The 27,170-nt window shown below is 38.3% G+C and overlaps 1 protein-coding gene across 2 annotated transcripts; it reads right to left on the reverse strand.

Annotated features, from left to right (window-relative positions):
• Nucleotides 1-323: 323 nt before the first annotated feature.
• Nucleotides 324-25,550, reverse strand: LOC148659369 (uncharacterized). Of its 2 annotated transcripts, none has more exons than XM_088641515.1 (5): nucleotides 24,751-25,550; nucleotides 9,164-10,176; nucleotides 4,849-5,017; nucleotides 3,547-3,713; nucleotides 324-2,558 (listed from the first exon to the last, which is right to left on the reverse strand). In XM_088641515.1, exons 1-5 carry the CDS (start codon nucleotides 24,893-24,895, stop codon nucleotides 2,409-2,411), a joined length of 1,644 nt encoding a protein of 547 aa, XP_088497641.1. In that variant the 5' UTR covers nucleotides 24,896-25,550; the 3' UTR covers nucleotides 324-2,408. The 2 variants fall into 2 exon arrangements, with proteins under 2 accessions (XP_088497641.1, XP_088497642.1); XM_088641516.1 differs by lacking the exon at nucleotides 24,751-25,550 and adding an exon at nucleotides 16,658-16,835.
• Nucleotides 25,551-27,170: the final 1,620 nt, after the last annotated feature.

Genomic DNA, 27,170 nt, shown 5'->3' on the forward strand with positions numbered 1-27,170 from the left:
AACACACTGCCCCTGACTGCTGTTATAGTGACTGCTGCTACTCCTGAAGAATGTCTCAATTTAGCACAGGGGCAATCAGATCATCCCTTTTCTGCCTGTGGAATTCCATCCCACAGGAGTCCAATTAGTCAATCAAGGCAGGTGCATCTAATTTACTGCAGAGAAGGAAGAGGCTTTGACTAAGCTTCAGCGTGCTCCATCTCATGTTTGTATGGATTCAACACACCAACTTTCCCTCGGTGGGTAATTGAAAAACATTTTATGGAACGCTTAAACTCCACCTGCCACCCCTGTCTTAAATAAAGACAACTAAAGAGACCACATGGCAATTTGTATTGTATTTAATGCCCATCATAAAACAGGATAATAGATAATTGATGACCTCTATGATACAGGAAAGGTAAACATTTTGTGTATCATAAACAGAAAAAGGTTTCTATAGTAGCTACAGATCCCGTTCACAATTAAACTCCATGGAGAATGACTAATAGATTGCTGACTCACAAAGTATGAACAGAAATACAGACCTGTCAAACACAAAAAGCACAAGGAAAATAAACATTTCTTAAATATTACAAAAAAGCAATTGAGGGATGTTTATTGTACCTACTAGGGATAAATCACCTTAGTTTCCTGAACAACATATTATATTTTACATTAAACATCCTTCAAGCAAAAATGATAACATCACCACTATCTGCAGAAAAAAGGCATCCATAACTTCACACAAGCTAAATGAAAAAAGGGGTCATATTTGGGTAGGGGTCATATCTAATACACACTCCCACATTATACATATAAATGCAAGCATTTTCATTTTGATTTCTTATAGCTTGAACACTTCAGAGGTAATCCTGTAGATCAATGTGCCTTTGTCTAGACTGAGTGAAGTGTTAATACTACTTCTGTACCATATTAATGGACATGATTGCTCCTCATTTGTGAAGCTTCATCATTTTTGAGTAGCAATCAGCTTCTAAATACACATGCACTGTCCAAACATATATAACAGTGCCAAACATATATAACAGGCCTAAGATGAGTGGAAAGATGTACAGTAGTTGACACTTACACATACTGTAGATGTAGGTGTACCTTTGTCGTTCCCAAGGTAGATATCTTAATTATTTGTTGTTATTACATGGTAATTTACATTAAATCTCTGTCAGCTCATAATGCATATCTTTGTCAATTTCACAAAATAACTTTGATAAATTGCTTATTGCAATGGACATTTTGAAATGCTCATCTATTATATTGATTAAGTGTAGTCTTGCTTCCCTGGCTAATGAGCAAAATGACATTGTCCCACAGGTATGGTGGATTGGAACAGGTTTATTCCATGCTGAAAAAAAAGTCACAACATTTCAGCTGTGAAGCCTTCTACAGGTATGTTAGATTGCTTTCTTGACAGCCTAACAAGAGAATGTTGATATACTTGTATATTACTTTTGCTATAGTTCACATTCTTCTTTTAAATAATAATTAATTTTTACCAGTAGTTACTAGTTAGTCCAGATGAGCACCTCATTTGAATCATTCCCAAGTAAGAAAAGCAACAAAAACAAAATCAATGTAGTTTCCTTTAATTAATGCCATTTTTACACCACTTTGGCATGTACTATGAATTTGTGGGCCCTCTGATTGTGGGCCTGACCGGTGTTTCTTCTGTCTTGAAATCAGGAACAGCTTTAGTGCCAGAGGGAAAATTGAATACCATCTTTAAAGCTGTTTATAACCATGCTATTTGAACTAGGAACAGTCCATCCTTTATTAACAGGGTTTATGTAAGCACCTTGATGTCTGGTCAAAAGGTACTGCAAAAGCTCAGTCTAGCTGCACACTATACATGTAATAAACAACATGACATCATATTCCATTTGGGAATCATTAAAGCAGTGCATAAAACTAATTAAATTACTTTTATATTATATTATATTATATTATTAATTACTTTGACAATGCCAGGAGGACCTTTAAATTGTGGAAAACAAATTTTTGACCACACAATCTATTCAATCCTTTGTAGAGTCTAACTACAAGCATTCCTTCAGGTTAATTCACATATTAATGTGGCATATCCTATTTAAATAATGAAAGTGTTACTTCCATGTCTAATAGATGTGTAATGAAAAAAAATAATTGCTCATTGTTTTATACAGACTTTTTTCATTCAAATTGATTAACAAACGAACAGTGAACAATCGATCAATGCAGCAAACAAATTAATATTTATCACAAAATAAAACCTCCTAGAGAGAACAGATTTCTGACTTGGTGGCCTTTATTTACAACCCATTTTCAACTTTCCCTGTACTCAGTACGCTACACCAACACTGTTACTAAGCGAGCCGCTCCTTGCTCCTGTGGAATAGTGTCTGTAGGCAGGCCCGGGTCCTGGGAGAGCTCTACAGCCAGTCAGGCTGGATGGCATGCCATCGGGCCGACTCCACCTGCCCCCTGCTGCACATGTCTTTCCAGTGCACTTGTCCTGCTTCTGGTGCATTCTGGCCAATCAGCACGTGGCCCAGAACGCTACTCTTTGTGTAAATACGCCCCTGTTTGAAAAAGAACATTGCAATGTCCGTTAGGAACGCCTTATTCTGACAATAAAAAACAAAAAGACGATTATCCCATCACCTGTGAAATCTCACTAATGAGGTGATTTAGTGCTTATGCAACAGTCTCTCCAGTAGATTATGGTCAGTCATGATCAATCACTCAAAAGGACATCCAAAGTATTTACTTAATATCCAAAACATGGTTTATTCAAAAACCAAAACTAATTGCTAATACGTTCCTTTGGTTTTCACTAGGAGAAGTACTTTACTTGTATTAAAGATACTAAAGCACAAAGTTAATCAAAATGATATGCTATACATTATATGTATCTGTTTACTTTAATTTTAGGAGAGAAAGACAAATTACTCAACTATCACCCATGGCCAATTATACTGTAAATATCATTAACTGTTTCTCAACATATTGCATTGTGTCCTTTAATTCTGCCTTAAGCCACCTTTGAAGCAGCTCACCTGCTCATTTTAACATTGGTTCCCCGATACCCTCATCCTCGCCTAAGCATGGTCAAATAATTTTCTCAAATTGTTCACCTCCTCAAATTCTCAAAACTTTGGAATTTGATACTTCTAAATCTCTGTTAATTTAGGAATTGTAGATGTTCTTGTTAATGTGTGCAGCCTATGATGTGTGAGCCACAGGATCTTCAGCGTCTTCTATTGAACAAATTTACAAATACTGAATTTGAGCTGGTCTAATTGCATGTACAGTATCCATAGCTATTCTCTATGTACAGTAACACTATTGCAATACTTCACCTTGATTTGCAACTCTCTTATTTCACTTTCTCTTTAACATAATTATATGCCAGAAAATGTCATGCATATACTGTATAACACAAAGCATACTTTGCCTACTTTAGTGAATGGGGTGGTTCACAAATGATTATATTTACAATTGGGTGTTTTAGGATAATGGGATATTAGTGGGTAATTGGAGATTGTCTCTCCTGCCAATACCCCCTACCTGCATGACGACAAACTCCAGGGAGAGGGGCAACTTCTGGATCTCTCCAGGGGGCATGTCAAAGAGGAAAGGAGCATTCCAAACTGCATTGCATCCGCTGGCCACCTTTGTTTCCTTGGTGCCAATCACCTCACCATTCTGCCGCAGATGAATCACCACATAGTGATCTGGGGGGGCAGGGAGAATAGGGATTATAAATAGAAGGTCGTGGGTGAGAGTCCAGTACGGTACAGTACTTCAATCAGATTACTTCAGTAAAATGCTCATTTATAACTCAGGAGTGCAGATCTGCTCATTAATAAGATACTTTATTTTCATCTGTATTTTTATAAACCATATTCTGGATGAATGCTAAACTATATCCAAGTAAAGGTCTTTTATGACTTTATCATAAAAAATGTAATGTTACTCCTCACACCTCTTTTTTTCTGTTTAAAAACATGGATTGTATGATGTACATTATTGCAGTTTATCATTCTTTTTCTAAAATAATTGGCTTCCAATTAGTCTTATTCAAGTCTGCCAATTTTGTAAATTAAAAAATATTCTCAAATACAGTACATTCATACATTCATTCATTCATACAGACATGAGCTAAGAGAATCTAGTAAATTCTGAGGATTCGGGTTTGCAAATCACTTGTGGGATTATATACAGTTACTGTGATGAAAATACACTCATATTAAAATTGCATGATCTTCTGTAGTCTCCAGAATCTGTAAGCAACCTCTTAATCCTCCTGCTGGATAGCTCTAATTCATCCTGCTGCAAACAACACAATTTTTCCAACCCCTATGCATTACGCTAAGTGCTCCAAGCACAGGAGTTAAATTCATCCATAGCATTACATCCTGTGGAGCCATGTGGTTTTCTAATCAATGCTTCCGACTCCACAATGCCATCCAAGATTTGTGACATTCAGAGTAGCTAATTGTCACTTTGCAAGATACCACACAAACAAACCTCTTTGTCTTTCAATATTTACTATAGCACTGCAAATGCTGACTTGATCCAAGCTACCTCATTTGCATTTAGCCTTCTTTCTTCCTTCTACATTCATACTTTCCAATATAACACCTATCATTACTGACTCAAACACACTACCCAGGTTGTATGAGTTGTTCTACTATGAAGAGAGAGTCATAGCTTTTTTCCAATTAAGAGTTTGAAGGTTTTCCTCTTTGCAAAACATAGGACCCATAGCATTTTCTGAAAGGCTGTACTGTCCTAGACTGGACTGGGGGAAAATGGGAAATGTGATCCTCCTAGTCATAGAGTAAGAGGTGATAGGAACTGCAGTACCTGGTGCCCCTGGCATACGGTTGATCTTGGTCAGGTTCTCTGCTTTACGGACCATCACCTTGATCCGATGAGCCAGTGTCTGATACTGCAGCAGGATGAAAAGCTGGCCTAGGGGTTTAAAGCTTGATGTGGAGCTCCTACGGGTATATGTGTCCTGAGAACTTAGACTCTGAAACACAGAAAAGAAATTGTAACACACACAGGGTCTGTTCCAGTGATATATTAGGCCAGTGATACAGGTATGTGAACAATATCATCTGTTGGGCAGTAATGAAGAGCAATGGTTTTAGTGTTGATGGTTTACAACAATTTAAACCACTGATTTAGCATTTGTCTAGAAACAAGGTAAACAACAAGTAAAAATATGTGCTTTTTAAATAAATTATGTTTACCTTTCTAACATGAAGAGCAAACAAATAATAAATGTTTTCCTACATTAACCTATTAGCTTCTGGTTACCTGAAAGGGGGAATTTCAATTTCTGCAAAACACACATTCAAAGGTGTTTTACAATGATATGATTTAGTTTTGGTATAGTTACTGTATACTTTCCAGCTAAAATACACATTTTTGGTATGACAGCTAAATAAAATCCACAAAGGCTATAGCTGAAAAGATGAGATGATGATGACAGCACACAATGGATTGTAACACTGGAAGATGTTCTAGAATTAGAAGTAAAAGTGACAATTCAGGTGTTGCATAGGGTCACATTGGCACAGCTGATTCTTACAATTGCATTAATTGGAGATGTATGGGAGAATGTTAATAAAGGAGTGTTTCAGGACTGTACTGTATGAGCCTCTTGTATTAGCCTGTCTCGAAATAGACCTAGTCAGAGAAATGAGTAGAGTGACTGAGTGTAATCTTGATAGGATGCAGCAGGTGCTGACTTGGGCGATAGTTGGGTGGAACTAATAAGCTTGAATCAAAGTTCGAGAATTTGTAGTCAAAACCTTTTTTGTTCATGCTTGTAGGAAAAATGTTGCATACAGCTTTTCAGTTAAGAAAAGGGCATTGCCAACGTCAAGACAAGAAGCAATAACCTATTTTATTACTGATGGCCCAAATAAAAAAAACAAATAGTAAAGTCTTGGTTCTCTTGAGAAAATATAAAAATATAAATAGTTTCTACAGTATACTTCACTTTTTTTAACTTAAGTCTTTTGATTTAAGAAGACAATAATCTTTGCAACAACAGTCAGCCCATTTAACCCTTAATAGTAGTTGATCCAAGAGTCTGTAATGACTTGGTTCTCACCTCATTGAATTCCATAAAATATGAGTGTTTGTTAACTTGGCAAAACGTATTTATTTCTTCCTAACCTGTAGATTTTTTTATATGTAAATATATGGTATCCTTGCAATGGGGTTAGGTGCACCTTGCTGTTAAGCAGTTTCTGTTATCACCATCTTTTTAAAGTTTGCTTTCTAGTTGTCACGATCGCAAACCCCTCCTCTTAAGGGCGCTCCAGACCTTCCTTGTTTTCTCCAATTACGTGCACCTGTTCCCCATTTCCATTCCCCCTTAAAAGCCAGACGCAGACTCCACTCCTGGTTCCTCATTGAATCCCGTTTCGTGAGAACCTGGGGTCCTGCTCCGTTTGGCTCCGTTTGGCTCCGTTTGGCTCCGTTTGGCTCCGTTTGGCTCCGTTTGGCTCCGTTTGGCTCCGTTTGGCTCCGTTTGGCTCCGTTTGGCTTCAACCTTCTGTTCCTGATTCCCCCCCACCCGGTTCTGTCCCGGTTTCTGTTCCTAATCCACTGGATGGATCGCCTGGCCATGGACTTTTGCCTCTGTTTTTGATTACCCGTTTGGATTTGCTATATGGATTGTGCGCCCCGGACTCACTTCCCCTGGACACCTGCACCCCTTGGACACGCCCCCTGTCTCCAGACCCTCTCCTGCATTACTTGTTCCCCAGTGTTTCCTCACAAATCCGTATCGTGTCGTCTGCATAGGGTCTGGAAAGAACAGTTCGTGACACTAGTGTGGCTATTACTTAAAACATATACAGTGTAGCAAGGTGGGGGAGTTCTTCATGAGCTCCCCAACCTTGTTGTTCATTCATTCATTTGGTTCTCAGATCTTAATATTTACAGTATAATCCACATACATGTTTGTTTGGAAATAATCTGTTTAATATGTTATTATGTTGATGCGGACCCATAGCCCTCTCATGTGTGATATGTTGGTATCGTACACCCAGGGATGAACTTGATTAGGGGGAATTCATTGTTGAGTTGACATCTCGGTTATCCCCTTTCCAAGAACAGGTTTAATTACCCCAAGGTGTCTTTTCTGGCACTTTTTGTCCATTTGAATTTGGAAAGATTAAGTTCAGTGTTTTTGCATTTTTTAAAATGTATTTTGTTTTTCTGTTGACAAACTCTTCACTACAGTAGGACATACAGTATTATATTAGATGAACAAGCTCTCAACTCATGTTTCACAACCATTCTCCAAGAGTTTTGATGGGACTATAAATGAGAAAAAAATAAACATGCCTCCAGAAAGGGAAAAAAAAACACCAGTCTTTAAGCAGGTACTGAGCTATAAGATTTTCAGGAATTTTCATAAAGGTAAGAAAATTCACAGAGGTTCAGTCAACGTGACTAGATTCCCTTTCTGGGGTAATTGTTTTTAACATTGGAGATGAGCTGCCCTAAGTGTACAGTATCAGTATGTCTAATAAGAGTGTAGTGAGTACATAGACAGAAGCATGATAGCTTTACTCCTAATGGACACTAAAAGTAAGAGCAAAGTTAAAGAAACTAAATCTGATTATGAAATCTATTTGAGAATTTTTCATTTTCTCATTTTTCTGCCTATGTACAGTACCAGTAGCTAAAACATCCCTACTCAAAGCTAGCTTATCTGCTCCTTGTTCATTTGGTGCTACCCTCCTCAATGAGAGTACATGAGTACATGGAACCTGGTTTTGTTCCGGTAGATCTAAAGCCTTCTGTTCTCACATGTTAAAAAACCTGGCCAGGTCCCACATGACTACCAGAGACTTCCATTCCATCTCCAATTTGCCTTTTCTTTCAGGGAGTTGGTGGCAGCTCAATTACAACTTCATTTTGCATCCAATAAACTCTTCAAACTTTTTAGGCAGGGATTATACAAGGACACAGTGCTAATGGAGATTTGATGATTTCCAGAACACTTCTGATGGGTCACATGCTGGAATTTAGTGCAGCTTTAAATGCTGTACTGTAGGTCAATCTTAGCACAGTACTAGATCACAATGAAAAGATATATAGCAAGTATCACTGTTTTTTCCCTTGATTGATTTGTTTTCTAGCTTAAATTAAAATGAGCTTGAATTAAAATGGGATAAACGCTCTCACCAGGAACATAAAGACTGAGAATTGTCAAAAGGGATCCATAAATTATGAAAACCAAATTTGTTGGGGATTGCATGAGTTCATTTGTTTGTTGAAGAAAGTGCCAATGTTTATTTTGTTCTTGATACCAGGAACCAATCCATAGATCTTGGTTGTTTGAAATCACGTTGCCTCTTCTACTCAAGGTGTTCCACAGGGATCTGTGCTGAGACCCTTACTATATTTAATATCTACAGGTTGCCTCTTGGTCTTGGAAAAAGCATGTTTTCCATCAGGTCTGGCAAAACTGCATTCATCAGTTAACATAGCATTTCACTCCATTCTCTCTGCGACCACCTCAGATGTTCCCTGGGACACAGAGGGCATCATTTTCGTCTCTCAGATACCCATATTCCTTGTGAATTCTCATGAACAACTTGCAAACAAGCATAAGCCATACACACAAAAAAAATTCTTCCCTTTCCACAGTTCCACAGGCCCCTGACAACTTTGCAGTGATGACATGTATTTCTAAAACCAAGCTCTCAAAATGCATTCTTTTTTTCATCAACAGAGGATACCCCACATTATTTCATTATCAGATTTACTGTACAGAAGCAATATTGCAGCTTCTGACAGACACGATAAGAGGACCTGACACTAGCTTTTTCAATCCTGAAAGGTGTTGACAAAAAGGTCCAGGGCTTTGATTCCCAGTTGTGAATCTTGACGCTATTTATGTAACTTTTATAAATGATGATTTTTAATGGCTCTCTATGTATGAGATACAACAAATGCAATCAGCTTTGTCAATGATTTTATATTACTGTGTATTGATGTAAAATCCTAATGCAGTATAATGCAGATAATTTACTGCAATACAAAATTGGTAAAATTATTGAAAGTAGAGACTAGACTAAATTTATTGGAAAGGAAAAATAAAACAGTCTGCATGCACACAATATATGGAAGAAGTGTTCTTCAATACCTTTTTGAGTTTCCCCTTGGGGAGGGTCAGATCTCGTGCATATCTGACAGGCAGGTCAGGTTCCCAGTCCAAATCCGTACAAGACAGTACCACCTGCCCCAGGAGGGCATCCCGCAGTCCAGGGAAGTCCTTTGCAAAAACCGTGAGCCGGAGAGAGCACTCCTGCAGGTCTTCAACAGATCCCACCTGGAACAGGAAGCTCTCTCCGAATTCAGGGCTTGTGCTACGCCGGCGCACAGACGTCTGAAAAGGTTCAGGACAGCGAGGGAGTAGACTGAGGCATACATAAACACCTCCCAGCTTGCGTGGGGTGCTGGATAAACTTAACACAGTCACTGTCAGGGTCCCGTTTGCTGGGGAGAAGTGCAGGCTGAAGTGGAGACGTGGGTGTAGCTTGGGGCTCATCTCAGACAGTTCCTCTGGGAGGGTGTGGGACTGGCGCACGGTGGAGGGTAGCAGGAGCTGGGGTCCTTGACAGGTGAGCTTTGTGCGCTCGTTATAGGTGAAAGTGTCTCCTGTGACAGTGCAGCGCCTCTCTAGAGCCCTCTTGGTCTTGGAGACCAGGCTAAGTTTGGGTATGGCAGGGAGTGAGGCCCTTCCATGGAGACTTGGCTGGCAGGGTGGACTTGTTTCATATGAGGGGCTGCTGAGGCGCCTCGAAGGGAAGGTAGACTTAGTAAGCTCTGAAACGGACCTGGGGCGCTGACTGCTGGATGGCACAATAAAATTGTGCTCTGATGGTGCTGAGCAACTATAGGGCACCTGTGTCGGGTAATCTAGGACATCTCCCTCCAGCTCTTCATATTGCTGCTTGATGGGAGTGGTGTTAGCTTTGGCACTGGAGGCAGGAGAAAGGATGGAAGAAAGGTCCACTGCTACATGATCAGTGGTCTTTGGAGGGGCCTTGTCTTCCTCTGGGAAGGACTTCCTGCGCCTCCAACACAGGATGCAGCCCAAAATAATGCAGAAACAGAAGACAGCGAGGCCCACACCCAGAAGGATCTGCAAGTGCACTGTGCAGGAGTACAAGAAGAGACAATTAGAGGACACATAAACACCAGTGATTCAACATGAGCAAGAAAGAAATTGCCTTCTGTGAAATTAAGCCCTTTTATTAATACAAAAAAAACATTTCAATTGCATATCTGGCTTCTTTCAAATTGAGTTAGTCTTTGGATACTTAAGATCCTATACTTACAATGCATATTGAGTGATGGAGATTTTAATACTTTATTTTGATTCAAAGGTTTGGATTTTTGTTAGAATGAAAAGCAATATTCAAAACTCATTCAGCAGACCTGGATGAAAGCATACAACATGTGAAAGAGTTTTGTTTTGTCAATAAGAGCAGATTGCCAAATTGCATCATAACTAAGCACTAATTAATCCAAATATAGTGTTTTTAATAAGTTGTAAAGTAAATAATTCATTGCTTTCTGTCTTCCGTACAGTCATGTATTGAGCCTGACAAAGCCAAGACATTAGCTTGTTATTTTTTCTGGATCTTCATTTGAATGCATTATTGAATTATACAGGAAATATTTACAGTATCAAATGAAGAATAATTGACCTGCTTTAGAAACAGTTCATGGCCTGTATTTGATAAAAAACAGATCATCACGTTAGTGTTGCAACAGCCTTCTCTGCTTCTGAACGTTATTTATTTTTATGTTACTCTCAATGAGACCATTGGGAAAAAAAACACCTTTTAATAACTACTTTTTAAATATTTTTAGGGTTATTAAAAAACAATATACAATGTTCTTCATAATTACTTATATTTTTGTTGTGCTGAGAGCATAGAGTGCAAATGAGAGGAGGCCACTCAGTCCATTTGGTTTGTTTGGAAGATAGTTTATTGGCTTAAGGATTTCATCCAGCTATTTCATGAAAGATAAGATCACTTTATTGGCCACATACAATTTCTTGTATGAGGAATGTGTCTTTTCACAGACCCCAGCTTGCTCTCCATGAGACACACAGACAGGGAGAGTAGCTGGGGGTCAGAGCGCAGGGTCAGCCATTTATACTGCGCCCCTGGAGCAGCTGGGGTTTAGGGCCTTTATAAACCTGAAAACCTACTACAGGGAAGAGTGTTAAATGCATGGTTGTGAAAGAAAGGTGATGAAGTTCAAGAAGAGAGCTGCGTCAGCATGCGTAGGCTACAAAGGAGCAAGCAAAGGTTTATTCCCTGCTGAAAAGAGAAGACACCTGAAACTTTGTGTTCCTTTTCTTCTCTTTTCAGCATGGAATAAACCTTTGCTTGTTCCGAAGAAGGACGATTAATGGTTAAATGTGCATCTTGCATTTGTAACTGGTATGATCCCCCCTGATTTTATTTGTAACATCACCCTGGAAACCTAAGCAAATGCAGCATGGGACCTGATCTTTTGGCACGATGGAGTTCACCAGTGTTTAGGGAGTGGCTCTGAGTCTGCAATGAGCCTGAGAGTGCCTGTAATTGAATCGCAGCATTAGCAGAGCAGAGCTGCACCCATCACACATTGTAATGACCAGTCTAGTCAGTGCTTGAAGAACCCTTGGGGGCTAAGTATGGTATGAAACTAGGTTTTATTCTACACAGATACGATAAAGTCATGCATCAACCCAGAAAATTAAAGGGAGAGGCATTAATGTTACACCTGCAGTGCCCGATGATGCGGTTTAACAGTATTTGGGCTGAATCCTTGGAGGCCCCACAGTACAGTTGTTATTGTTTAGATATTATACTTTGGTCATTTGACTCAAAGAAAGTAAAAAATGTAAGTAAATATGGTTTTAAAGTGAGTCTATTCAAGGACTAAAGTAGAAGAAGTGTCAGTTTTTCTTTTTTACAAAAGAAATCGCAAATCTTCACCCTTAAACTCATTCAATTTTCTACTCCCACCATGCACACTCATTAACTGCCAAAGGAATGAGAAACCAGAGATGGATTGACCAATCCCAAATGGATGCACTGTCACCATTATCCTGCCTGGAGGAAATCTGGGAAATTTGGGTCCAGAGTGCAAAGCTAAACTGAGGACTGTAGCAGTACTTTCAGACATTTTCATTAAGCATAAAGTGTAAAAGAAAAATATGGTGCACCTCAGTACTCATCTCTGCCTGAGGGAGGAGGCCTAAAAATGATAGTGATAGGCCTGAGTTAGGAGATGCAAGTAGGAGTGAGACCTGACTGAGAAAGCCATGTCATGACCTGTACATTAGTCAAACATTTCTCTACCCACTTCTCTTGAGACTGACTTAACTCCAACATTGACTTCTGCATTTCAACAGCAACTTAAGTTGGATGGCAGTCAAGTTGTTTGTCCCTTTGAATGGGAACGGTCCAAGTAAAAATTTTAATTCAGAAGGTTTTCACTTATTAACAGTTTGAAGAGAATCGAAGAACTGTCTGAAAGTACTGAAACAAATGTGCACTTTTATATAAAATATAAAATTCTACAGGGTGTGCTTAATTGATTTGATTTCAGATTTAATATATTGAAAAATTATACCAAAGTTTTAAAACTCTCTGGTCTGAGTCAACTTAAAAGTGTCCTAACTGCTGTCATCATCATTAGGAACAAGTTAAGGCTTATTCAATGCAGAGCAGAGAGCCACAACATGTCAGCTGTGGAGCCTTCTTCAGGTGTCAATCATTAGCATTTGTTCATTTCAGTATTTGGTCCATACTTCCATTATCAGAAAGACATTTATTCCTTGCAAGCATTGAAACAGCCCAGAGGCTATCCTTGAAGCACAGGGTGCAAGACATAACTATGGTTATCCAGTCCATTGCAGTGCACATACAGTACATAGAAGCAACCTAATTTGGATCCCTCACACTTTCACAAGTGCTGTGCAGAGTTCCACAGTTCTGAATTATCATCTTTATACACACGATTTGTCCAGGCAGCAGTGAAAGTGCAGATACTGAAGATGAGTATGAAGTACTAAACACACCCAAGCACAAATTCAGCATAGTAGGCATACGTGTATCTCTGGAAGCACCCTGAATTCCTGGTAAAAAAACAACAGAGGCACTGGGAGAATCCCAGTCTGAAATGGAACCCAGGACCGAAGAGCTGCTGTGTTGGATACCATAACATCAGGAAGATTATCAGCCACTCCCACATAGCCTCTCCCCTGTCTGAGCTTCTTTCCCTGGGAACAAGGTTAAGATGTGTCAAATCTGGAACAGTAATAATAATAATAATAATAATAATAATTCCTTACACTTATATAGCGCTTTTCTGGACACTCCACTCAAAGCACTTTACAGGTAATGGGGACTCCCCTCCACCACCAGTGTGCAGCCCCACCTGGATGGTGCAACAGCAGCAATAGTGCGCCAGAATGCTCCCCACACACCAGCTATCAGTGGGGAGGAGAGCAGAGTAATGAAGCCAATTCATAGATGGGAATTATTAGGAGGCCGAGATTGGTAAGGGCCAATGGGAAATTTGGCCAGGACACCGGGGTTATACCCCTACTCTTTTCAAGAAATGCCCTGGGATTTTTAAATGACCACAGAGAGTCAGGACCTCGGTTTTACATCTCATCCGAAGGACGGCACCTGTTTTACAGGTCCCCGTCACTATACTGGGGCATTAGGACCCACATGGACCACAGGGTGAGCACCCCCTGCTGGCCCCACTAACACCTCTTCCAGCAGCAGCAGTTTGTCCCAGGAGGTCTCCCATCCAGGTACTGACCAGGCTCACACCTGCTGAGCTTCAGTGGGCTGCCAGCTGTGAGTTGCAGGGTGATATGGCTGCTGGCAACAGTAGCACTGGATCAACACTTACTTTGCTGGTTATGCAGTCTCTTAACTCAAAACTGTTAAAAAATATGTATTGGCAACTTTGTGGATTCTATCTTCACTGCAATGCGACATTATATTGTGTTTTGATATGTGTGGAATATTTATGATTTTTTTTCTCTCCTTGTACCTGTTGTTTTTTGTATCTCTGTTATTTGAAGTGCATCACATAAAAGTCCTAACCCAAAGGCTTGGTTTGGCAGTAAAGCTGACTTTGACATTTGATTTTTTTACTTGTACTGGGATGAACACAAAATGATTCAAAAACATTCAGAAGCTTTTACAAATAGAGAGGATGAGGGAATAGAGCAATAGTGAAAATAAAAATAAAAAGCTAAAAAAATGTAACCCCATTTATACATTGAGGTCAGGTTCTCTATAAAATGTGGGAAAATAAAATGTATAAATTTATTTTAATAGAAAAGAAATAAGGGGCATGAGTAGGGTGTACAAAGTCAATGCAGGATAAATGACTAAATTTAGTCCAAATAAGAGATCGCAAAAAGCAATCAAATCAATTCAGAAATGAGAACAGAATGGCAAAAGTACCAAGTAATTAAATGTTGTATGCATTGTTTTCTAATCTATAAACCTAATCAATGAGTATTTTTAAGTGTTGAATTTGGCACAAAAAGTGTTTGTAAAAGTAAACTGCATGTATCCATGCAGTAATATATTGCTAACCTTAAGTATTTTTAGTCGTTATAAAAGAGCTTTGTAATGGCAGATTTTGTTTGCTGTCCTTTGATCTCTTAATGGCATTTTTCACTTTTGATTCATGGCCAGTAGACCCTACTAAGATATCATTTTGCTGTCAATCACTTTTATCATACACAAACAAAGAACCAAGCACTGCAAATGAATAAAGGGGATTATTAAGTCCCTCGTAAGTTAAAACAAGAAAAGAAAACATTTCTCAAACATTTCTCATTTCTGCTTTACTGGTGTTCTGTCTACATCTGGTTTATAGAAGTGCAATACGCGGAAGGGGAATGGGCAATTTATTTATTATTCACAACTGTGCAATAGATACCTACTCTGTACAATATGCCTGGGAGTGTGCGATATCTATACTGTGTATTACATCTTCCTTGTGTTCTGTATATTCATAATTTTTGTTGTGTGTGCTTTTTCTGTTTTGTTTGTAATTCTTTATTCAATTTTAAAAAAATATATATTTATTGTATTTCTGTATTACTACATTTGTACTGTACTGTGTTGATTGTGCCTGGCTGCTGTAGCACTTGAATTTCCTGCATGGGATTAATAAGATAAGATCAGTTTATTAGCCATATACAATTTTTTGCATTAGGAATTCATCTTTTTTCACATACCCCACTTGCTCTCCATGAGACACAGACAGGGAGAGAGAAGCTTGTGGTCAGAGCGCAGGGTCAGACATTGTACAGCGCCCCTGGAGCAGTTGGGGTTAAGGGCCTTGCTCAGGGGCCCAACAGAGTAGGATTCCTCTGTCGGCTGCAGGATTTGAACCAGCAACCTTCCAGCCACAGGCACAGATCCCTAGCCACAGTGCCACCACTCCACCCCATGAGGATGTTATACCTCATGTAAAGTACCTGCAGTACCTACCTTCTTAAGACCACATACTGTATACTTACAGAATTATGACTCTGCTGTGATGTGGCCAATCATAAGATCAAAATCCTACTGAGCATGAGGATGTTATACCTCATATAACTCCTACAACAGCATTCCAGTAAACCCAGTGTGTGGAATGATATCTGACAAAGCAGGGTTGCCAACCTCACCCATAAACTGTGTTGCTGCAAGGTGTTAATACTGTATCTCTCACACTTTCACAAGGGCTGTGCACAGACCACATCTTATCGTCTTTATGTGCATGACTCATCCAGGCCGCAGTGATAGTACAGATACTGAAGATGAGTATGAAGTACTAAACACATCTAAATTAAGGTATTTGCTTTACTTTGCTCTTCACAACAATTCCACAGACGGGACAGTTAATTAAGACTACTTTCAATAACTCATGACGTGTAATGGATGGGGAAATAAAAATGAGGGATGTTTGAATTGCAAGTTGAGGTTCAAAATACTCAGACAGTCGTGCTGCATACTATTAACTAGATCAATTTATCTGAGTCATGTCCCAAGAAAATCATTACACTACTACAGCAAAATCTCTGCCCTTGGATTAGAGAGGAGGGAACTGGTGCTGTTCAGTTATTATCTTAAGTAAAATATGTACTACATGCTTATTATTCACTTTCTTTTCATATTTGCCCGAGTTTGAAACTTTAAAAATGTAGCAGAATACATGAAATGTTAATATATAATTTACTTAAATTAATATTGTGAATTATTGAAATGAGACAGATCTAAATGGGATCTATACTATTCTTGTGAGTAATGCATGTCTATTTTTAAACATCTTATTTAGAGTTAACATTAGAATGATTAAGTAACAGAAATGTAATTATTTGCAAAGTAACAGTTGGCATGAAGGTTAAATTGCTGGTTTTGTTTTCAGGAACATCCACATGAATCCAATTTAAATCTATTTCGAAAAGAAGGCACCTTAAAACCAAGAAAGAGCAATAATCTAGATTTCTGTTAAACCAGATTAAATGACTTACATTAGAACTTTAAATGTATTTGTAATTTTACATCGATTCTCACAATGAGGATTAATTAAAGAGTAGTTCTCCTACCTTCTAAAGCTGATTCGGGCATTTTAGCACAAAGCTGGCGTGCCGGGTTTCCGCAGTGTTGATAAGGCTAAGAGCTCCAGGGAAAGTGCGACACAAGGGAACCCATTCCTCGCTCCGCTTGCAGGAATTGCCTTGTGAAAGTGAGCATCAGCTCTTGGGCACAGACCCTTTGACAGCCGTCCAGCCAATAGAAAAGCGGCTGGACAAAGCAGCCCAGCACACACAACTGCTCGCGAACACCAGGCGGGGGATGGGCCGACAGGGGAGACACACAGTGGGGGCAACACCCCTCGCCGAGCAGACGCAGGGAGACTGTTAGGTAACAACATTAAACATGCATCTCATAAATGATAGTGTCACCAGACAGTTTTATCAAGGAATGAAGTAAATAGAATGGATTTACATTGAGAGAGTGACTGTGGTGACGAATCTAGCTGAGAAACTAACCTACTACTAGGTCTACTGCATTCTTTTCCTTTTGTACTTGAGGGGCATTTGCTTCAAAATCTCTATGATGCTTTCAGAGAATCTGTAACGGCAAAGATAGCCCTTGTTAAACAGACACGGAGATGAGAGATAGTAGATGGAGACAATATCTCTATAGCCAGAGGTATAAAAACAGCATTTACAGATTTACATAACAGAATTGTGAAATTAGAAGTCAATTCTATGGGAGGGCTGTGTCCATTTCTATAGGCCAAACTTTCCTAACTTTTTGATTGTAGAGTTTTCCTAGTTATGCAGGATATAATCGTATCTTTTCCTCACTCTGTAAACAGCACATATCCGTCATTGCAGCAGAACAATGCACTTAACAAGTGGGATAAGTGTCTTTAAATACACTGCAGAGTAAGTGGGTACACGCAGCCAAGAGCTGATAAATGCCAAGCTGATTGACTGAATAAGGAGAGGTCAGCAGATTTAAATCTGAGTGTGACTTACAAACTGCTGGTTAGTTTTCATTGCTTTGGTTTGCTGTGTGGATTGGTGATGTACTGTATATACGTTCTACAATAATGTTTCTACTACTAACGCTTTATAAGTGTAAGGAATTATTAATGATTATTACTATGAAGGAGACAGTAACATTTCTAAAGGAGCTACAACAAGTGTTCTAGTATAATTCAAACAGAAGGTATTCAAATTGTACCTGACAAATCCAACATGGTAGCGAAATCAACTGATCTCTCTTGTACAGGGCTAAATCCTTGGCATAACCTTTTGTACCAGGTTTCTCATCCGTAATTGATTAAAGGGTAGATTTCTGAAACTTTCTCAAACTCTAAGAAGAATTCAATATACTGTATAGTGATCAAACTTTATAAATTATCAGCAGCATTTTCACTCTGGTCCAACTTCCCGGAGGGTTTTACAGTCCTGTGAAGTTTCAGGTGTTTGTCGAATGTAGCAATTTTATGGTTTTGAAAATCTTGGTATAATAATATAATACATTATCCGAACCTTAATAGTTTACCTCTAGAAACTTTGCTGTTTGGAAGCCTAACAATCTAAACAATAATACATTTCCTCCAGCTCGTGTTACTTTGTTACTTGAATGCCTGAATGGCTTGCCAGTTGTCTTTTAAGAATGTAAGAAGGGTTCTGAATGAAAGGAGAGAATTTGGCTAATCTGGCTTGTTTGGTTACTAATTGGTTAGTAACTAAGATCTTATAATGACCTTTTCTTGAAGGATCCTAGAGAATAGTTGTCTACAATATGACTGGATAGTTTGTTCCAGACAAGATCTTTTTCTTCCAGTTCTTAACAACTTCACTCAGACAAAAATAATTATTGCACAATTCATTGAAAAGAGGACAGGTGTGAGTAAAATGGTGCTCTTCTGTGAATCTTATATTTTAAATTCATGATCAGTTTAAACAGTTGGAGCTCTCAAACAAAAACAAGATACCTAGAATCAACCTGTACCTCACAACTGGAAGCCCACTGAAGCTCAGCAGGTGTGAGCCTGACTAGTACCTGGATGGGAGACCTCCTGGGAAAGCTAAGGTTGCTGCTGGAACCAGTAGAGAGCTCACCCTGTGGTCTGTGTGGTGGTTTGTGTGATGGGGACACTATAATTAAAAAAGTCACCCTCTTCAAATGTGATGTAAAACCAAGGTCTTAGTGGTCATTAAAATGCCAGGGTGTTTCTTGAAAAGAGTAGGGGTGTTACCTCTGTCTCATTTGGTTTCCTGGCCAAATTACCAGTCACGGCCTCCTAATAATCCCCATCTATGAACTGGCTTCATCACCCTGTTCTCCTCCCCACTAACAGCTGGTGTGTGGGGAGTGTACTGGCGCACTATGCCTGCCGTCGCATCATCCAGGTGGCACTGCACACTGGTGGTGGTGGAGGGGATCCCCATCACCTGTAAAGCACTGAGTGGAGTGTCCAGAAAAGAACTATATAATTGTAAGGCATTATTATTAATTATAAATACCTGTCCGTCTACCACGATCTTCTACAGGTCTGTTTGGATATTGCAAAATGGGGGGGGGGGGAGCCTTCTGGCGAATTGTCACACCTTGAATTGAGAGCTATGCTCTTCTTCATCATTGCTGGCATAGATCAATACTGTAGATCTATTAGTAGATAAACATTACTAATGTAACTTTCGTGGTTTATAACCATACAATCCATTGTATAAAAGCAGCTGTTTTATAAGAGCTCTTTCATACTATTATAAGACCAACTTTGGTCTCTGAATGCATGCGGCTACATCTGTCTTTTTCAATCTTTTATTCTTTATTAGAAGGCGCAAGCATTCCACCCACACTGCCCGTTTCAGTGATTCCTGTCAACTCCCATCATTGGCAGCATCCCACACACACAACCGCACAACCAAGGTCTTCTGACATCGCACTTGAAATGAAGTATTTTCACTAAGATGCACACTGGTGGTGGATGTCTCTCAGAGTGCTGCAATCTGGCAAAAACCTCACCTAAAGTTGGTAGATTCATTGATCCCTGCACCCTTCATGATCGGTATCACTAATTAATTCACTACATCTATTTCACTGGAGTTCCCATAGCTAAACCTGGTACACAGAAATTGTTAGAAGATGCCCAAACCCGCCCCTTCATGTTGTACTCCGAGTCTCTCAGTATACCACCATGGGTGCAAGCTGCCATGTAAAACAAATTCTGAAAAGGTCAAAATCCACAGAAGCTCCAATCGGTAAACCAGTTTGAATAGTTTGGATCAAAATCCTTCGCATGGATAAGCTTGGGAAGCTGTTCAATGGGATGGCCATTACCTGTCATACAACAGCTTTATTTAGACAACTACCTATGATATACAGTACATACAGTATTACTGGGGAAAGTAATGAAAATATGTAATGGCTATTTATTGTTCTTCCTGAACAATAATGATAGTCGTAATTATTGCCAGAAAACCATCAGATCCAGTTTCATCTGCAGGAAAGCTTTGTATACAAATACTGCTCAGAGGTCATTTTCATTCAGCACTGAAAATAACATCTCTGCACAAATCCTAAAGTATTTTGAAGCTTTGTGCCTTTTTAACAGGAAGAGGTTTTTCCTGCCAGCACTTTGTGGGTGAAAACATACTGTATGATAGCTTATGCCACAGATGTATACAAAGACTATTATTATATTGAGTGAATTAATATATTTTAGTAAAATTATGGTAAAAAATATGACTACATTTTACTATCAATAGCAGTATAGCAGTACTGCTTAACGAGGTTCGAATGATTACAATGAAGTTTTGGTTGTTGAAAATCCCATATTAACCCAATTTATGAAGAGCTGCACCTAAATGATAACTCATTAACTACTACCAGTTTATTTTAATACTAGTGACCTAGTGTTTATGTCAGTTAATCACAAACAGGTATACCTCTAGTCCAAAACATTTATTAAAAACGCTATACCCTTCCGGCTTGTTTGAATTTCATATTAAAGTCTTATGTTGAAATGAAATCAGCACTCTTCTCACTTTGTTTAATTATCTGTTGATACACCTGTGTGAATCATCTGGAATCTTCTATAGATGACTAATCCTTGTGATCTTATTTCTTCAACTTCTTCAGACAGGCCTAGTATGAAGGACATTTGACAAAAACAATGACATGTGACACCTTTGCAGTTTTGGTCACTACACCTGGGCTTTCTGACTTGTCCTTTAGTACATTGGTAATGTTTGTGTTCTATTAGTGCAAAGTGAAGGTTCTAGTGTTTCCTTATCACTAGAGTTTAAAAATACCTGATAATGTATAATAGCAGAATTGCTTGAGAAAACAGGCCAGAAGTATATATATATAAAAAAAAAGAAAATCTACTCATTTTCTTTGCAAACATATTTGCAGGTGTAAGTTTGTTTGTGCATACACATGCAGTGTACACCTAGATATAGGTATGTGGGTGTACAGTATGTTGTATACTGTATGTCTGTTTGTGCACAGAGGTACAGTATATGAACATGTATAGCTGCATCATGTACTGTAGATACAGGTGTATGAATACAATAACTAATGTAGATTATACATCTTAGAACCTTGTGTTTTTCTCTATTTGTATATGAAGTTTGAGTGGAGAGCTGCATCAGCATGTGTTACCAGAAAGGGGCTCATACACACATGATAATGGATATATACTGTATTTGAATGTGATGCAGCAGTTTCTGTTACAGCAAATGGGACATTTTAGACTTTCACAGCAAAAGGGCTAACTTTTTTTTAATTACCTAGAGAACATGGTTTACTGCATGTCCTGCAGAAAATGCCATGCCATTTACATCAACAAAATTGGAAGAAGACTCCCTGGTGTTTCAGGGAATAAAACCCAGTGAAGGACAAACATTGCTCCAAGCCGGTAGTTCCCCATTTGAACTCTTATGGACAATTTGGCTGCCCGTGTCCTTTTGCTTTTAGGAGTCCTACTCCAGAAAAAACAAGAATATCCTTAAACCTAGATCCCCCCCCCCACACACACACACACACACCTCAGGTGGCGATAGATTAGTTTATTTTTAAACCTCTTCAGATTTTTACAGAGTTTAGCTTTTCACACATCTCTTCTAGATTTCTTCATGTGTCAGTCCCAACACAGTGTGTGAATCCAATTTAGGTTTTTATAATATGGTATTCAAAACCATATCAGCTTCTCATAAATCGTAGTTACTGTGTCCTTTGATATGCTGATATTTTATGTGCAAAATTTTATCTTTTGTATTCTCAGATTTCTACAGCTATGCTTTTTTTATTTCTCCTAAAAGAATGACTCTTCTCTCGGTTTATGGAGCTGTATTCTTATGTAAAGGGCAGTGTAGACTCTTACAAAAGGCTTTAGTGTCTTTGAGGTAAAAATCTAAAAAAACTGAGGCCCTGCTTCCTTCATTAAAGATACTGGTACTGTTCATAAGAGTAGATGTGTCAATCCCAACAGAGTGTGTGAATCCAATTCATGTTCGTATTAGGTTTTCCTAATCTTTCTTTATAATTCTACTGGTAAAGCAGTTTCTCACTTTTCTTCCTGACCTACTGTGTGGCTACTGGCTGCAGAATGGTGACTACCTATTGTATAAAGTTCATGATTTAGGATGACAAAAGCTAAATAAAAGCAAACTGTAAATAACATTTAAAGATTAGAATAAGAACTAGAACATGAATAAGTACATTTTCTCAAACAATAGGTAGTCCCAAAAAGTGACTCATCTGAATTTTTCCAATCAACACATAATAGCACAGAAATTGTCGTTAATGAAAAATAATCATGAAATAAGACTTTAACACTTTGACATATCACAAAAAAAAACATGTCAAAAGTACCATCATTTGGTACCAAATGTCTTGTCTTGCATAAGTGATTAGCATGGAGATCATTCTGTATTAGCCATACTTGTTAGTTTTGAATATGTTAAAGGTTATAGTCTGGATAATACAAAACTCTGAAAAATAAAGGAATCATTGATTGTGTGGGGTGATTTTTTATCAACTGAGCACATAATAAAATAAAGAACATACATCCTAAAGATCGTATGCTTGGTTGTTCAAATTGCTGGGAAAATTGCTTTCTTCTATGAATTTTTTTCTTCTGTTTTTTACTCCACTCACCTTGGTTCATAAAATCTTTCCAGGGATACTTAAAATCTCTCTTGAAAAGGTCACTAATGTGTTTTCCATCTTTAATTAAAAAAACATCTGACAACTTTCTACACAAAATGTAAATATTTTATAAACTAGTGAAAGAGAGTCTGCTGTTAATTGTCTTTTCTTCTTTTATATTTATACATTGCAGATTCAAAGTATGAGGACGCCTGTAGCAAATTAACAGCAGGTACTGTATATTTTACAGGATTATTACCTCAGTTGGTTCAAAGAGACCCTATACCCTTTTGTAAGAGTCTACACTGCCCATTAAATAAGAATACAGCTCCAGAACCCGAGAGAACAGTCATTCTTTTAGGAGAAATCAAAAGTAGCATAGTTGGAATCTGAGAATACAAAAGAGTGGTTGTTTGCAGTCCAAAGGTACTGTAAGCTTATCCGGCAGTCAGCTTGCTGGTGATTTAAGTCGCACATGAAATATCAACATATCAAAGAACACAGTAACTACCATTTTTGAGAAGCTGATATAGAAGCACAGTTGAGATTTTTTTTTCAGAAGCCACTAAAAAATTAGGTATAGTAGAAGCTGCAACAAATTCATGTCAAAAGAACTAAAATAATGTTATAGACAGATTTAAAAAAATGGTTACAAGCATTTTTTCTGAAGCAGAATCAAATTAACAATGTCCTCAAGATCAAAATGGTTCTGTTTTTTGTTTTGTTTTGACCAGCATCTCTTCAGGAGGTAAAAAAAGAATCCAGATTACATGGGGGAAAACCCTCAGGGTCAGGAGACCGTGCCAACTAAACACAGAAGGCAGTGAAGGGCTAAAACCCAGGATCCAAGAACTGAGGCACTAGTGCTAGCTGCCACACTTGCCTCATTTCAATGAATGTGTTCTAAATGCTAAAGCAGCATTTGTCCTGCCCAAAGCAGAATATGCACTGGTAAAGTGTGGTAGTTTAGTTTTCAGACAGTGAGAGTTTAGCAACAGTACAACTTTACAAGGACTTCTCCTTTGACTAACAATTGAGAAATGGTATCAAGGCTATTAAAAGGAAATGTGACAATTTTCAGAATTATTAAAAAATATGAACATGACAGCAGTTTTACTGAATGACATCACACACTAGTCAAAATAAATTAGTCAATTTAAATTTAAAATTTTAAAACTGCAAATGAAGAGGGACTCTTAAACAACAAGAGGCAGAGAAAAGATGGAAAAATAAAGGTCTCATCCTAAAATGCTCAGATAAGGTTAAGACTAGTATTAAAAGCAAATGAACATAATACATTAAAAATAAAAGGCAAGGACTAACAGCAGAGTAACATTTTTTAAATCAGAAAGCAAAATGCCGTTTGTCATCTGTAGTTACCTATGACATTTGATTTACTGTGACTTAACTCTTCTGTTAAGTTATGTTTTGTATTAATCAGATGAAATACATTTTTGATTACTTGGTAAAACATATAATACAACAAGTTTCCTATACCACTGTACTGTAATTAAATATACACACAATTGTTCGTTTTTGGTATTGTTTTGTGAGACAGTATATTGTAACTTGATTTTTCATGAATGAAAAGCATCTTCTTCTGTGCTCAGAGTCTGTATGCTAATCATTTTAACTTTTCTAAAATACATTAATCTTTTGCTGTTAACATTCAACATATATAGCGAGTAGTCAGCCAGTGTTGATCATTTCCAAAGATAGATAAGCTAATAGGCAGCAGATAAAATGGCTATATTCGGGAGAAATGTATATGGCACAAGTTTCCTTAAATTCTAATTTTCCGTTTACAATATTTTTTTTGTTAATCTCTCAGCAAGACCATTCAGAAAATGCACACAACTTAACTGTCTCATTTGAACAAGTCAGAAAATCAGTGACATTACAGAATTAAAGTTAGACTTTTACTGTCTTTGCAGAGCACTAAAATACAGCAAACCCTTTGCAGTTGTGCTTGCTCACACATCTAAAGAAAAACAATAAAGTAAGTTATTAGATTCCATACCTTCCAGGTGTTTGTTGAGGAGAACCTGAATGAGCAGCCAGATGAAGAGGATGACAATGATGCCTTCAATCATGCTCTTGCAGCAGAAGAAGAAGACAGACTGCCAAAGTGGCTGTGCAGGGTACTCTGGATCCCAGTAAGGCATCGTGTAGCCTGGCACCACACAAACGGTGAACTCACTTCCTCAAGCTCCCCACACCTTGCTGTAGAATTCGTTTTTTATTTATTCTTTTTACGATGGGTTTTTGTCCATATTCTCTCAGTTGCCTGCCGCAATATGCCTCATCCTCTTTGCCTGTCGACTATTGTGATTCTCCCAACCTTCTTTCATTTCTCTCCTGTTCTGATTTAAAGCTGTATTTCTGTCTGCTCTTTACATCACTTGTCTATTTTCTTGCCCTCTTGCTTTCTTAGTGCACATCCCAAAATATCTTCCTGTGCCACTACAGATGTCCAGCTCTCTGGACACTTTCTTTTTATTCCTACAAGGCAGAGTATTAGCAGAATCTCTTCAGTTGCTGCTCTCAGCTTCAATCACTGAATTTAACCTCGGAGGAAGGAAAACTGTCATTTCATAGAAATTAAAGTCATTCTTGTAAACAAATGTTTAGGTTCAGGAGAAATTAAATATCTGTAAGATTTATGTGGCATGTAAAACACTCAGAGCAGCCTTTTCCTTTTAGGAAAACCAACATCACTTGTATTGGCTTTTAACCATATTACAATTCATCTATTGCTCCTGTTTGACAGCACAGTTTTCCTCTGAAAAGCAGGATACAAGTGTACCTTGTAGCTGGAAGACGGAGAATTGTGTTGCAGGGATGCCTCAAACGGGATGCTTACTGCTGTCCTCGTATCACTTTTCATCTCTCACCAGTGCTGGTCTCTGATCGCTGTAGATCCCGTCCCTTTTCCTCACTGAGCTCCAGCTGTCCCTTTAATTTGCAGGTTCCCAATCAGCCAGGCCCCAGAGGGCTTTACTCACATGATACAGAGAACAAGTGGATTCTCAGTGGGACAATCCACACTGAAAGGCTAAAAACTTGGAAGAATTAAGCACGGCTTTTGAAAATGTTTCTTTTAACACGTTTCCATGTATGCATGAAACAAATGGCGACAGGCAAGATCTAAACTCAGTCACACTGCTTCATAACAGGTCTTCCTCTCTCCCTGCTAATATCCAAGATGTTTAGTATTAATGTCTCAACTAGCTGATGCTATTTCGATTAGACCTATATATTAAAAGTGGGGTCTGTGACGTAGACCCTGTAGCCCTATCTCCTATTCTCATGCAGTTCTCTATGGGCTAGCTGATATTTAACATTTGGACAGTGGATTACAGTAAAAATAACAAAGGATCAGATTAAATTTGATTATGTAAAGAGAGTCAAAAACACAACCTTTGAGTTTCATCATGTTTCTCATCAGATAATCTTGTAGGTTGATAAGCTCTTGAAGGTTTTTTATTTAATCTGCAACCAAAGGAAACAGAGGTACTGGACAGAACTGAAAAATGGCAGGATGATTACTGTAAGCAATCATTTTAATTTTACTATTCATGTTTTAACACCTAAGGGATTTTTTTTGCTACAGAGTCCAAAACAGAACAAAAGCAAACAAAAATCAGGGTAACAATATATCAGGAGATAATATTTCACTTTTAAGAATGAGTTTGCAGAGGGGATGAACTCTCATGTTGGTGCAAATAACTGGGCTCTAAAAAATGAAAATGAATATTGTTTTCTTCAACTAATAGAGCAAACAGTTCCCTGAGCAGGTATCTGGATAACTAAGATGCAATGTTTGTTCTGGGGTTGGGGTTTGAAACTTCTACAGTTTGTCTGTTTTTTCACTCTACATTAAATGTAATTTATTCCAGAATCACTTTTCATTTCACAGGCAATACCTGTGGACATAATCTATACGATGCATGTGTACATTTTGAGTACTACCACGTGAATACAAATGCAATAGTCTAATGTTGGGGGAAGCTGGATAACCTGTGTTCTAGAAGTCAAATGGTGTTCATGACTGTTCATAAGAGGTGGTCTACAGTATTAAATCAACAGTAAACAAGTTCTTAATGACCCTGGATCACTATAGTTTATGTTTTCAAAACAAGTGGAAGGGATTGCATAGAAACTTATTTGCTTGTTACCAAATGTCCTTTAACAGTTTTAGGAATTTATCTACTGGTCATGATCCTGAAGAATTTATCAGAAAGCTAAAGCTGTTATTTCAATAAGTAGTCAATAGACTTTACATAATCGAAAGCTATGAATAACTAGTACTTTTTTCATAGCATGGGAACTTAACCCAAGGTATTTTCTTTTGCTTTCCCTTCTGATTCTTTCTCTTGTGAGAATGTACACAGCGATGTGAGGACTCAAGAGACAGCTGCAGAATGCCACCTAGTGGTA

Source organism: Lepisosteus platostomus, chromosome 7 (assembly GCF_059453375.1).
Source record: "Lepisosteus platostomus isolate fLepPlt1 chromosome 7, fLepPlt1.hap1, whole genome shotgun sequence".
Lineage (NCBI taxonomy): Eukaryota > Metazoa > Chordata > Actinopteri > Semionotiformes > Lepisosteidae > Lepisosteus > Lepisosteus platostomus.

What these genes read in the sequence shown, in the direction of transcription:
- LOC148659369 (XM_088641515.1), bottom strand. Translation starts at nt 24,895, where the DNA reads ATGCCTTACTGGGATCCAGAGTACCCTGCACAGCCACTTTGGCAGTCT. An exon ending in CCTCAACAAACACCTGGAAG is followed by an intron (nt 10,177 to 24,750) that starts GTATGGAATCTA and finishes ACTCCTGCACAG; the next exon opens with TGCACTTGCAGATCCTTCTG. An exon ending in CCGTATGCCAGGGGCACCAG is followed by an intron (nt 3,714 to 4,848) that starts GTACTGCAGTTC and finishes CTGCCCCCCCAG; the next exon opens with ATCACTATGTGGTGATTCAT.